General features: G+C 37.5%; 1 protein-coding gene across 1 annotated transcript in view; it reads left to right on the forward strand.

Moving 5' to 3' along the window:
- LRP1B (LDL receptor related protein 1B) overlaps positions 1–14,425 on the forward strand; it is a 744,151-nt gene that overhangs the window by 702,734 nt on the left and 26,992 nt on the right. Inside the window, exon 84 of the mRNA XM_063341107.1 lies at positions 10,296–10,457. Coding sequence (XP_063197177.1) covers positions 10,296–10,457 — 162 coding nt within the window. The remainder of the gene's footprint in view (positions 1–10,295; positions 10,458–14,425) is intronic.

Consider the following 14,425-nt stretch of genomic DNA (forward strand, 5'->3'; position numbering starts at 1 on the left):
TTGTCTGTGATATTTTTTCTCTTTGTAACTTATTTGCTTTGTCTGTACTTAAACGATGTACAATATAGCAGTGTATACCATATATATACTTTGTAATCAATAGTGCTTTTCATCCACGTATCTTGGTGTTTTAGCAGAATTAAGCTGCATCCCTGAAAAGGGAACGTGTAAGTACATATTCAGCATAGACGCACGTGTCGAGGTGTAGAAATGGAATTGTAAAGCGTAAGGTCCGGTCAAACTACACCAGGAACAACGTCACACACCTTGCGCTCTCTTTATCTCAATTCTCCCTCTTAAGTTTTTACACGCATATGCAGAGTTATTTCCTTAAATTACAGCGTTGTGTGACCTCAATCTTTCACCTTTGTCATACCGGAATTCACAAAATAGACATTTTACTCATCTAATTTTCAGGAAGATTTGGTTGATCGGAACTCAGATCCTTTTTTTTCCTGAAGGAATTTGAAATCACATCCCTTATCTTCAGGGAGATTATCCTAACTGTCAAAACAGTTGGGATATTTGGCAGTTATCTTTGTCCCTAACATGTAGGCTGTTGTAGCTTGTATAATGCTATTAGTGTTTGGGCTAGAGAGGGAAAGTGTGATAAGAAGTTGCCTGAAATTTAGTAATTATGTGAGAAAGGAGAAGTTGAATTCTATTTTCTGCTCCAAGGAATATTTAAATGTTTGATTCAAAGTCAGACAGCTGGAGAAGAGTTTGCCGTCTCATCTCAGAAGCTTATCAGCTGCTGAAGATGGTGTGTATCATTTTCTCCTACGTAATGAAACGACTAACGCCTTGATCTCTGTAAGAAAAGTACAGGCATCTGACTTTAGAACAGGAGTTTGACTTCAGCACAACCAGAGCGAGCTCCCTGCGATTCAGAATCACATATCTTAATCTCTGTGACAGAGGCGGTTTAGGTCCCCATGCCTTCCTCAGCACACCTTACTAATTAACTTTCGTTTATATAGTTTAGTAATTTAGCTTCACTTGCTGGCTTCTCTGGAGCCTCCTCTTATTTACTGAGGTGTGGTGGCAGAAATCCAAGTGAATGCAAACCCAGTAATCTGTTGTGTGCCAAACAGAGGATTTTTCGGTTATAAGTATTTGAGGGTTAATAATGTTGTTTGTGGTTAACATCACTAATAATGACTAAATGTTATGAAATGATAATTACTTGTACTTGAAGTTGATTAATTTTACTTGAAACTGCTTCTAACAGCCGATGGAGCTACTGACACAAATGATAAGCTGAGATTTTTATCAATGTGGTGAGATCAATACATGGTTAGTGAGAACATGCAAGTGAATGAAAGTAAGTCACGGGTGATTTAAATGATGTGCAGAACTTCCTTGTCATCCGCGCAGAGGATGTTTACTCCCACATCTTTACATGCCTGGCATTTAATTGATACTTCTATGGGGTTCAATGGCTTCATAAAATTAACAGCTCGGCTCCTAGAACTCAGCTCAGTTCTGAATCCTGCAGAGACCCCAGGGCTTTATTTGGTCCTTTTCTTTTGGCAGTAGCCGTAGGGCCCACTCACCTCCAGCAGCTCATGTTTGCTTTGCCGGGCAGCTCAAACTTGCTGTGCTCACACAGCTATGCTATCGCCTGGATTTTTTATCTTTTTTTCCTGATAAATCCAGCGTCTGAAACAGTGTGGTGGGTTTGGTCGCCAGTGAGCGAAGGAGAGATATGAACAGATTCTACAATGTTCTGCTAAATTGTTAATCATGGCCCCAGCCCCTACAGAGAGCCTGGAGATGCAGGCACAGCCTTACTTCTGCTTGGTCTCAAACAGGATAATGTGCCTGCACCGAAAATGCATCAGGAGAGACGGCATGGATGTCACCGCAGTCCACATCTCACTGTTCAACTGCCTGATTTTGGGGAATCCAAACCTTTAACGCCAACTAAAGTTATACCATACATGGCCAAAGTGTGCCAAGCCTTTATAAGCCAAGAGCAATGTACAGCTGGTTCTGACTGGGCAAACCTGCTAATAGGAATACTCTTCTGCTGTGCTGTCTCCGCTTTACCAGTTTAATTAAATTTTCATGATTGTATTTCAAGTTAAGAAGGTTTCCTACCTGCCGTTTCTAATTCATGAGGGTAGCCATGCCTTGAAGCCTGTGCCAGAACATTCATGTGCTGGAGACATGGAAAAAAAGACCGTATGTCTTTCTACATCAATGTGACCCTATCCGGCATTCCAGATAAAATTTTCAAATTGATCCACATCTCATCTTCCTTGCATGCCTAGCCCCTGGACCCTGTAAATATTCTATTAAGAAGAAATCTCTATTTCTTATCAGACTGTATTTCTTATCTATATCAGGCCATAAATCCTGTGTTTCTGAAACAAAGTAGCATGTCAGTGAGATGTCCCCTTATCCTCGTTTAATCTAATCCATGATATACTAAAGCCATTATGTATCTTACAGAGGGAAGCTGAACTCGATACCCCAAAAGTATTGAAAACTGTAATTAAGTCAAGAAAGCTTAATTCCTCAAGGGGTTTTTGCAACAACCGTTTCCTCTTTCCAGTCAAATACATCAGGGTGCAAAGCATGTCAGGCAGTCAGTGCATCAGCGAGGGCTGCACACACCGTTCCCGGTTTGGACTGGGGTGTGGAGTCCAGAGCAGCATTCACGCGCTTCCTTCTCCTTGTCTCAGCCTTCAAGGTGGAGTTGATCTGCTTTGTCAGGTTCATGTCAGTGTCTTTAGTGTACGTGTTACTTTATTCTTGCACATTGCTACATGCGGGAGTAAAAAAGTTCCCTATTACCAGGAATTGATCAGTTTTTTCTTAATGGTTGTAGAACTTAAGCATTACATTGTGTCTACATTTGTAATATTACATCCTACCAAATGGACCTGTCCGCCAGCAATAGGTACATGGCACGCTTTGGGGGGATTTTTTTGGTTTGGGTTTTTTGTGGGTTTTCTGGTAGAGAATTCTGTCACATTTCTGGAAAATGTAAAATTGTTATTTTGAAATGAATTCAGCTCAATATCATCTTAATTTCTTCTACTGCACTATTTCTGTCTGTGCATCCCTCCTCCCAGACTACGACGCTCACAACCAGTTCCTCAAAAAGCAGCATTTATATTTTTGATCCATTATACAATTGGCTCATCAAACAGTCCTGCCAAACCGATGCAATCAAGTTGTACGTATTTTCCCAATTTTCTCTTTTTTAAAAATGTATTTTTGTTCAAAACGATGCAGCTTTTTCTTCCGGAAGTTGCAGAAGTCTTATGTGTGCGAGTGCCAATCCAAATCCTATAAATGATCTGTGATAATTTCAGCTTGCTTGACTCTGCCTGCCTTAGAAGCTCTGATTGCCCTTATTGATTCTCGTCTATTATCCAACTCAAACAGCTTTGATGCAGTCGATCTAATGAGTGTCACTCTACACGCGTGCCCTTTGGAAAGCTTGGGGACGGCCAAGAACTTTAGCCTCACAGGGAGATGAGCTTCTGCAGGGTCCCCGCTGCTGGGAGGCTTCCCTAGGAGTCAGGGAATTTCCTTACTGTTGGCTTCTGGCTCAAAAATCGAGAAAGAGATATCCTGAAAACAAACCTTTCATCACGTTCTGATTGAAACAAAATGACTCAGCGTATAAAAATATTCTTCTAGTGAATGTGTGTGTCCTAGTGCATGTGTAAATCCCGTTCTCTTTCGCCGCCTAATATATAATAGAAATGTGATAACTAATTAAGTAAATTGCGGAGTATTACTCATTTTTTAAAACATGATTGTGCTAAATCGTTGCTGGATGTGGTAAGTTGTAGAACCTCATTATCTGCACACAAATGTTAATTTGTTAAACAAATCCCACTGGCAATTCAGGGATTATTCACTGTTGGTTTACTTACTGCTAAGCCTTTTGGCAAATTCCTATGTGAACGTTATATAGCTAGAGATTGGGGCAGCTTTAATTAAAATTTATAAGTTTATGACAGTTGTATTGAACTACAATAATTGAACAAAGAAAATGTCATCAGTTAATTAAAAGTACACATCTGAGACATGTAATTAAAAGTTTGGGTATAAGAATGAACACTTTCTAGTAAACCAAATTAATGGGAATTTGGAAAAAAATTAAATGTTACCATAAAAATGCACTTGCATTCTCCTTGCAGTTTAAAGTAAAAATGTTGGAGCAATAATTTACTAAATGTCTTGAACACATTAACTAGGTCTAAGTAGTTCACAAAATTAGATGAATACCTATTTGTACTATACTTACAGTACAAGAGTATGTCTAACCATATAGAATTGTGATGTTCGTATCAAAATGAGTAAAAAAAATTATGTCTTTCCACTAAATGAAAATTGATGAAATATTCTCCAAAAAAGAATTATATATAACGTAGATATTATTTTATATTATTTTTTTTTTTGCAAAACAAGTTGATTTTGGGACACAATGGTGCACACTGTCAGTGAAGAACCCGTTTACTTTGCTAACGTCATGTCAGTCCCAGTAGTCTCAAAGGGGGATGTTACAGCATCTTGTCACCGGGACGGGGAGCGTGGGAAGGGGAGGGGGGTGGTATTTAGCTCGATACAATGGTCCCAGCAGAACCACCACAAGCAGCCTTGGTGAGAGCAGCCTTTGGGGCCACTCTAATACATTTAGAGATTGTTCTTTTCTCCCTTTCTTTCACAACATGGAGAGAATGTGTATCTCTTGGGATTGATCCCAATCAGCTCACCTACTAATTATGTACGGTCATACATCATCTCTCCAGCCCCGTTGCTTCAGTAAAGCTAATTATGGTTCTTCAGCCGCAGAGAAATGAATTATTGTGATCCCACAGACTGCTGATAACTCCAGAAGACACAATATTACTTACAGTAGGCAGGCGTAGTGCCACGTTGGGCTCTTTAATAGTGACAGCAAGTGAAATATGCAAAGTAAATGTGTATATTCACATGTAACAACTTAAAAACACACAGTGCTGGTAGTGAATTTACCGTTGACTGGAAGAAATAAATAATCTGTGTCTTGGTGCAGGCATTCATCTGGATGATCTTGGTTTTCGAAACTTTCAGAAAGCTTACGAAAACAGTGCTATTTCCCTAAAATATATTTTTCTTTAAATTGCAAAATGCCTTTTGTGGTCATACAAAATACATAGTATTTCTCTGTTTCTTAGGCAATAGCATGAATCAAAGTTGATCTCCTTAGAGTTATGTTCATTACAAAATAAATGTAAATGGGAGTTAAAGCTATGAGTAGATTCCCAGAAGAAATCACCTAGATATTACAGAAATAGTGCAATAAAATATTTATTAGATATTTTTGAAGAGTATTTGAAAAGTTATTTGCTCTTATATACCAAATTAATTGGCAAACTAGGAGTAACTACAGTCTCTGTCATCAAAACCTAACTGAACATTGTAGGATTTTGATCCCTGTCATCTTCCTATGGATGATTCTCATGGATGAAAGAGGGAAACTGCATTTCATCTTCATGCCAAAAACTTCACGTATTTTGTTCATGTCCTACTGCCAAAAATAACTTCCTATGTCCTATGGTCCCCGTAAAGTATTATCCTTTAATTTAGTAATTTCTGTGCAAAACATTTGAAAAACATATGTGAGAATTTTATAAGTTTGTTTCAAATTCCATCAGTTCTAGAATTAAGATTAAAAAAAAAAAATCTGTAAATTATTATACTTACTTTATTAAGAGTGAGGCTACATAAAGAATCTTCAGAGACTAGTGACTTTCAAGTACATTGTTTCCCCAGAGAATTTTTGTTACTATTTTTGTTACTTGTTTTATATGTCTTACTAGGTGCACTTCAATGTATTCTGAGCAATTTATTTCTTTAGCATTTTTACTTAGAATTATTTTAAATACTCTCATCGATATAGGGACTACATGCATTATGTTTCGACTTGCTTATACCTGTAGTGAGAAATTCAGTGTATCCAAGAATTGCGTCAGAGATAGTAAATAGCAAAGTGGATGCGTATTCATTGCAAATCACTGAGTGGCGAAATCCTGAAACAAAAAAAAAAAAAAAAAAGAAAAAAAAAAAAGATGTGCTTCTTGCTCTCTAGATATTATTGTTATTGTGGTTTTGAAACTGGAACATTTACACAGGAGATGCTGAGAATGTGCTGCCGCCTTGTCCTCCTCGACATTTTGACAAACAACATTTTTCAGCATAGGTAAATGAAACGGGCAAGTTTTCTTGGGATTATTATGTTAGGGAATAGACTGAAGAAGGGGCATAAGGAAAGGTAGGATGCTAATCTGTAACAGGCAGAGGAAGAGAAGACAGTATTCTCATACAGTAAATCCAGCAGAGGGTTGCACTGAAGAAGGAAGAGCTCGAAACAGGGGAATTTTTATTGTTTTCTTCCAGAAAAATATTTTAGCACGTTTTTGCGTAAAATAAACCAAAAAGGTGGTTATCTGAATTTGAGGCATTTGGTATTCCATAAACCACTTTCCCGGTTAATGTTTTCTATACTGTAATGTGTTTTGAACCTTTCTGTGGTGGTGAAGGTTGGGAATTAAGAGGCAATTTTACCTCTGTCTCCGTACAGCTCTAATCCCGAAACTTCATGACTGGTGCAAATGCTGAAGTTCTCTGTGCATGAGATTGCCTTGACGCGCATGTGAGCTAGGATATGTGACATCTTGGTTAACGTGACTCTTTCCCTTGCAAACATAAATCAATATTCTGATTCTATGATACAAAAACTTCTGGCATTGTTTGTCGTTATTTAATACTGCGGTTTTATTGAACTGTTCTTGGAACTACTTTGTATCAGAAATAATGTATGAGAATAAGGCAGATTAAAATGTCATTATTAGTATTATTTTAGATGGCAACAGTCTGTGTATAAATAGGCAATAAACTATTAAGGTTACTAAAAGTCATGTTAAACTGAGTGACAGAAATGGGGTTTAGGCTATGCTTTCATGTAGCTGTCAGCAGTTTGGCATATTTATCAGCCCACATTAGCAAAGAATAGAATAATCTTTCCTACAAACTAGGGAAATATCATTGCTCCATCTTTTTAAAAAAGAGAGGAGTATTAATAATAAAAACTGATTTCAGACCTCCGGATCTATGTTCCATCACTATTTTATTTTAACTTTTTTATTGAAACACTGATTCAGATGAAGGATTATGTGAAAGCACCTGGCTTGGGGGAGAAATTTAAATACAAGTGTATACATGGGGAAAAACAAAAAGAGTCTGTGCTAACATCTGAGTTCAACATCTTTGATTTAATGTTTAGATCACAGGGGACAGATATGAATAACCAGGCTGATGCATATTAAACTAGTTGGAGCTATTTTTAAGTCAATGGTTTTGTTCCTGCTGTACTCATTAGAGGAAGAGACTAACTGATCTCATGGCCTTTAGGATGATTTGCAAAACACTTCAAATTAGCATGTCTGAAAATAGAAAATATAGAAAAGAATTACGTGAAGGGTTTCATGTAAGAAGAGTAAGAAGTAAGTGAAGGAAAAAGAATAAATAAATCATTCTGCATAAATCAGAGATGGTAGAAGAAATGAGGGCACTTCACTTGTGTTGAAAATTTCTCCAACGAATATGATCTTAAATGATTACATAGTATTAAAACAAAGGCAGACCAGAAGAAAATCAAAATTGTGGGATTTGTGGAATATTTAGTTTAGTCTACATTACTTTAATGAGACAGCCAACTAAATAGGGAAGAAACAAAAAAAAAAAAATAAGAAGGGTTGCACATTTCAGAGTTTTCGATGCAGCTGTGGTAAAAGACAGCAGGAGGCAAACGTGAAAGTAGTTGTGGATACCTACACCAGGCATTGTATTAAAACGAGGAAACGATGAATGAGACCAAAGCCAGCAAGGAAGGGACCTAGTCATAATCCATCAGCAAGTCAGGCAGCGGTAAGGACTTCTTGGCACATCAGTATGAAGATGAGAGATAATTATTATGGTAAAGTAACTCATAAATGTTTTTTCATTAGACTACTTGGGATTTTGGCTCTTGTGTATGTTTTAAACCAAGTCAGGCCCAAGTCAAGCAGAGTTTCTCTTGTATGCTCTCTAACCTCCCCCCTTCATGAAGTAGGACTGTTTATATGCGAGAAGTTTCTTTCTGCCCGATGGTGTTGGTATGAAGTCTTTCAAATGTAAATACAGGGAGTATGGAGTTTCTCATCGTTAACATATTCCCTGACTTTCTCTGATCTCTTTTGGGTTCCACGGTCATATCATTATCTTGACTTGGGCTTTCAATAATGAAATCTAATAGGCTGGGTTTCCTGTTTATGCCTGTAATTCCAGTCCAAAGGGCTTCTGCATCGCACATACAGTACATTACGTAGTTAACTTGCTAATCTGTTTGACTTTAACACTTCTTAACATGTAGCCCTATTCTATCTTGGGCAAAGACTAGATATTAAGGAAATGCGGATTGGTTTTACAACAGTCCATTAACTGCCTTCCTGCACCAAATTTGCTATAGCCAATGATATTGATGTTCCCATTCAGGACTGGACATTTTGGTTCTCCCATCTTAATTCTTAGACTTTTACCATTTATGTAAAGCACCCGTGTTACTGTTTTGGTTTTCTGTAGTCTACTTATGAGGCATTCCTTTTGTTCTGCCTGATACCTATTTACTCTCTGACTATTGCTTAGCCCATGCATGGTCCCTTACTCAGGGATATGGTATTTCTGTGACTTTACTCAAAGGGATGAGTCGTAGACTCATAGAATCATTGAATCGTTATGGTTGGAAGAGACCTTTAAGATCATTGAGTCCAACTGTTAACCCAGCACTGCCAAGTTACCACTAAACCCCGTCCCTCAGCACCACATCTACACCTCTTTTAAATACCTCCAGGGATGGCAACTCAGACATTTCCCTGGGCAGCCTGTTCCAATGCTTGACAACCCTTTCCATGGAGAAATTTTTCCTTATATCCAATCTAGTCCTGTATGTCAGCTATCACTTGCTCTGGAGTGACCCAGTCAAGCTCTTGATCGTACTTGCCACAGCAGATTGTGTTCCTTATCACTCAAAGAAAGACCATCTTGTCTTTATTTCAGAAGTGTCCTCAGGTCCTGATTAATCTTCGTCTCTTTCCTTACCCATCTTGGAAGCCAGGAAGAAGAAAAGTGTTAAACTCTGTCCCTTTTCCCTAAGTTTAAGAAACCCATAAAGGCAGAATGAAAGCAAATGGAAAGGAGGGTGGGGAAAAATAATGTTTTGCAAGAGATAAACAAGAATGAGAATAGGTTATTAGGAAGCGAGGAGGAAGATGGCAGGTTGGACACATCAGGTCATTTATTTGAAGAGAAGATTGCAAATGAGATATAAAAGCAAAGTCAGGAGATTGGAAAACATTTATGGGATCTAGAAGTTTGGTTTAAATAAGATAAGCCTTAAGGAAAAAAGTCAGGGAAAAGTGTAAGCATTTAATAAAATAATGGAATTGTAACAACGCTATTAATCCTTTAGACATGAGATTTAGATAAGGAAAAAAACTGGAAAAATTAAAATTGGTAAGAATCACAGGAGGAAAATGCATCAATGTTTAAAAACTATTTTAAAACCCTTTAAAAAGAAGCTATAGACGAGGAGTTCATTTTGTGCAAATGTTCATCAGTAGGTGCTCGCTACTTTTCAGACATTGAATATTGACCTTACAGGCATCTTTGGTTGGATGAAAGACAGCAATTTTTGTGTTACAGTGGACAACAAAACAGGCCCAGATATTTGTGGTTTAGTAAAAATTGTTATGTGAAGTTTGGCTATTAGCGCATTCGTAAATATTTGTATATTCATGTGATTATATGTAAAGTTTTGTAGATTTGAAAATAATGGAGTGTATTCTGAAGAGGAATCAATGTTGATTATACAAATATTTATCCTCTGCAACCGGAGGAATGCAGCCTGGCAGGATGATTTGAAGAGCGAAGTCATATCCTACATTCCTACTGAAGACCATCTTTTAAAAAAATTTCCAAATAAAGAGTCAATGACCGTACACATACAAGTGTCAAATGCATAGATGCACTTTTCGAGGTGTCCATATCTTGCAGTACTAGCTTTATATCTAAAAAGTTGTGAGATCAAGCAGTGTTTGCAAAGGCATGTTTAATTAGTGTCTAGAGAAATGTAGTTGGGCTCAGACATTAAAACTTGCTACTCTTATAGGCTTATCAATCTTTAAATTGCTGATTTTTATTTTAATGTTTATTTATTTTTATCATAAAATAGTTTTCCTTGTTTTGAATAGGGAGGCCTACCTGCAACTGTGCGCTGGGTTTTACGGGACCAAACTGCAATCAGACGGTCTGCGATCGCTTTTGCCAAAACGGAGGAACCTGCAGCGTCACTGCTGGGAATCAACCCTTTTGCAACTGCTTGCCTGAGTATACGGGAGACAGATGTCAGTACTGTAAGTAATCTTCACAAACTCCTAAATCTTGCTATAAAATACTCTTAAATCTGGCTTTTATAATAAAAGTTCTATAAAATGGAAGTTTAACATGATTTGAGTGATTTTTCAACGATGCACCTTGGTAAACTTAACTCTGCAATTATTCATGCTGCTAAGGCAATGGACTCTGATATATTCAAGTGATCTTTGAACGTACTTCTCCCGTATCCGCCTACCATGTGTAGGTGAAGAAAGAGCTTTTTTAGGAATTTTTTATTCTGGTATTTTCACGAATGAATACGTACAACGGAGTTGTACAAGACAGCTGACTGTCAGTAGAAATAAGATAATTATGTTAAAATTTTCTACTCCGGCTTCTCATAGTTGTTATCTTTTACTTGTGGAATACCTAAACATAGTGAATTGATGTAGCTGGTTAAAAAATTTGTCTGGTATCCCATATCTTTGCAGACCAACGCATGTGTCTTGAATCGCTACCTTGCCTTTTGTTTTTATTTCTAACCCCATTAAGCACTATATTCACAACTGCGTTGAGTATCTTGCCTCAATATTCCTTCATCTTGCTCAGTCAAAGATCTCCTTGATTATGGTTTCTGCCCCGTCCTGGTATTGAAAATCAGGATTTCTAAGCATTGCTCTTGTTTAATTCTCAGAGTTTAGGTTCTATCCTCTGCATCTCAAATTCCCCATAGTTTGTCATTCCACTGACCCATCAGTCTCTTCTTGTTGAGGTAATGTTTTCTACAGGTTTCTATGTCTTTAGAAAGGCTTTTCTCACTTCTTAGAACTTTCTCTAATCTTTTACTTCTTTTATAGATGAGGGGGGGAAGAAGATTATCAACCAATAGGCCTATTCTTACTCCATTTATCTTTCTTTTCTCTCCATGCTTTCTCCTAGCATGGGTCACCATTATTGGTTTTACAGTGACTCAAGACAATTGAATATAACTTTGAATTTCTTCTTTTGGTCACTCATTTCAAAATTAGAGTTTGTCTTCCTCATGTCTCTTCAACATGATGACTCACCAGCGACCCTAACCTAAAACTGATTATTTTTCTGAGATCAGAATTACTATTTTTAATCTTTTTTTCCTACTCCTGCTTTGCTTTGACTTTATCACTCTAAAATAGAGGACTGTCGTAGTGCTTGGTATAGAATTGAACATATAAATGTGAAAGCCATCATCTCTTTTGAACGTAATTCAGTGAATTTGCTGAAGAAAGCTAGATTTATCAAAATGGAAGGGAAATTAGCTGTTATAAAGTTCTGGTTTAGAATTATCTACAAGATGCAAAAAGTATTTAGTTTTAGTGAAAGGTCTGTCAAACAAGGAAAGGGTTAGTGTTTATCTTAAATAGAATTTGTACTGAAGTTAACTGAATGTATTTCCAGTTGGGAGACTATGAAATAAATTGAAACCTTTGAATGGAAAACCAGCAGTAATTGTGATTCTCTCCCACTTGGTATTAAACAAACTGCATGGATCCACAAATAACTATCTGCAAACACAATTGGGTATTTGAAAACAGTATAGTACATAAATCATGCACAGACAGACACACAGATTAAGAAAAAATATTTACTTGAGGCTTACCCAAAACCCAAACAAATTGTTTCTAGTTGAATGCTTCTGCAAACATCCTTTTTTTTTTTTTTTTTCTCTTTTTAAAGAATTAATTTAAATGTAAATCTAGGGGTACTTTTTAAACAGTGCTTATTATCAGATTTGGGTTGTCTGCTGACACTTTGGAAAAACGCCACAATACAGAGACTGGAACACATTTTAAAATACACAATAAAATTAAGCTTTTGTTCATTTAAACCTTAATATTTTTTAGGAAAAAAAGTCTTATAATCTTTTAGAGTATTTTTTTTGTGGCCAAAACCAGTTCTATGAAATTGTAGGGGTTTACAGTTAATAATGTGTATACAAATTCACATCTATGATTTTGTGCTTTATTCACGCGTATGTATGATTTTTTGCTTTATTAATCACATTCACTTTGTATGCCTGTTGGAATATATTAATGTAGCATTATTGCAAAGATTGGTTGCCTCTAAGATATCTTTTTCAGTCTTTCCATGATACGATTGAAACTACTTCATATGCAAAGGATGATACATGAGTGTGCATAGGTATTTTACTCATGCTCCCAAGCTGAAAATATTATTAGTGGGGTTTATGGCAGGGAGAAGACATTTACATGCAGTATTGCCAGATTGCAGAGACCTTATTTTCCTCATACTTATCGTCTCCAATTACCCAATGCAGAGTTTCTCCTGTGATTAGTTCGCATAAGGGCTAATAACCAAAATGTGTGCTCCATGTCAAGGCACTGGCACTGCTGAAATAAATTTAAGTGAATGAATTTACATAGAATTCTACTAACATTGTGCATGTTATTATATACACATGTATTTGATGTATTTGAATATAATTCTCTATTTTAAATTCCTGAAATAAGACATGCAGGCTAGTTAAAGTTCATTTCTTGTATCATTTAAGGCCCAAACAACCTAAAAAATAGAATGTGGTTTCATGCAGTTACAATCATTCAAAGTGGATATAGTGATCTCGCAAGCTGTTACTTTCCCTGAAACTGAAATTCCTTTCTTTAGGAAAAAAAAAAAAAAAAATTTGTGACATTTCAATCCAAATGTAGCATACACATTTTAGATATAGCAGAAGATTAAAGGTGTTTGTGACTACAGTCAATACTGAAACGAAATATTTTTTAGAGCATGAAATTCCTATGCCTAGGTTTTGGGTTCGGTTGGTTTTTTTTGTCCTAATGTACATTTAAATATTTCTCCCTTGCAACGCTTTTTTCATAAAATGTCTTTCAATATTATCTTTCAAACTATGGTAGTTTTTGTTCAAAAAACAGCCCTCCTGCTGCAAATTACCATTCTGTACCTTGAATTGGGGAACGGCAAACAATGAACTACTTCATTTAGTGTCTTTTAAGCCTCTCTGGTTGCTCAGTGGTGATTCCATAAGTAGATGAGTCTACAGCCTGCATAGACAGGTGGAGACATACAATGAATAATCAAACAGAAATAACCCCTCCGACAGTCAAGCTTTGTCCTTTAGCAGAAGTCTTCCAAACACTGAGATTCTGGAGCAAGTCCAGAGAAGGGCAACGCAGCTGGTGAGGGGTCTGGAGCACAAGTCTTGCGAGGAGCGGCTGAGGGAGCTGGGGGTGTTCAGCCTGGAGAAAAGGAGGCTGAGGGGAGACCTTCTCGCTCTCTACAACTACCTGAACGGAGGGGGTAGCCAGGTGGGGGTCGGTCTCTTCTCCCAAGTAACAGGCAATAGGACAAGAGGAAACAGCCTCAAGTTGCATCAGGGAAGGTTTAAATTGGATATTAGGAAACATTTCTTCACCGAAAGGGTTATCAAACATTGGAACAGGCTGCCCAGGGAAGTGGTGGAGTCCCCATCCCTAGAGGTATTTAAAAGAGGGGTAGACGTGGTGCTGAGGGACGTGGTTTAGAGGTGGACTTAGCAGTGTTAGGTTAATGGTTGGACTCGACGATTTGAAAGGTCCCTTCCAACCATAACGCTCCTGTGATTCTGTGGTGAGTATCAATGGTATGGCATTCAGGATAGTCTTCTCTGAGAGGGGCGGGGAAAACTGAGCCCAGAGAAGCATAAGCAAAACGTTCCCCACTTCATGAGGTACCCTCACAAATCATCTGTTTTAAATACACTCAGTAAAATATATCAATTTGAGGAGTCTCCAATGTGCTGCTTGCAGCGTGCCCCCAGTCAAACGGCAGCTTGAGAGTTCACACGGCCAGACTCAAGGCTGAAGTTGCCATTTGGCTGTGGTTTCACTCGCCAGTGAAGAGCCTGATAATGCCCTGCTTCTAGCTGCTGCTGGCTCACCCTCAGCCGCATCTTCTGCTTTAAAGGACGTGAATTTTTTAGTTTTGACAGAAAGGTATTATTTTATTAATA

Source organism: Chroicocephalus ridibundus, chromosome 7, assembly GCF_963924245.1.
Source record: "Chroicocephalus ridibundus chromosome 7, bChrRid1.1, whole genome shotgun sequence".
Lineage (NCBI taxonomy): Eukaryota > Metazoa > Chordata > Aves > Charadriiformes > Laridae > Chroicocephalus > Chroicocephalus ridibundus.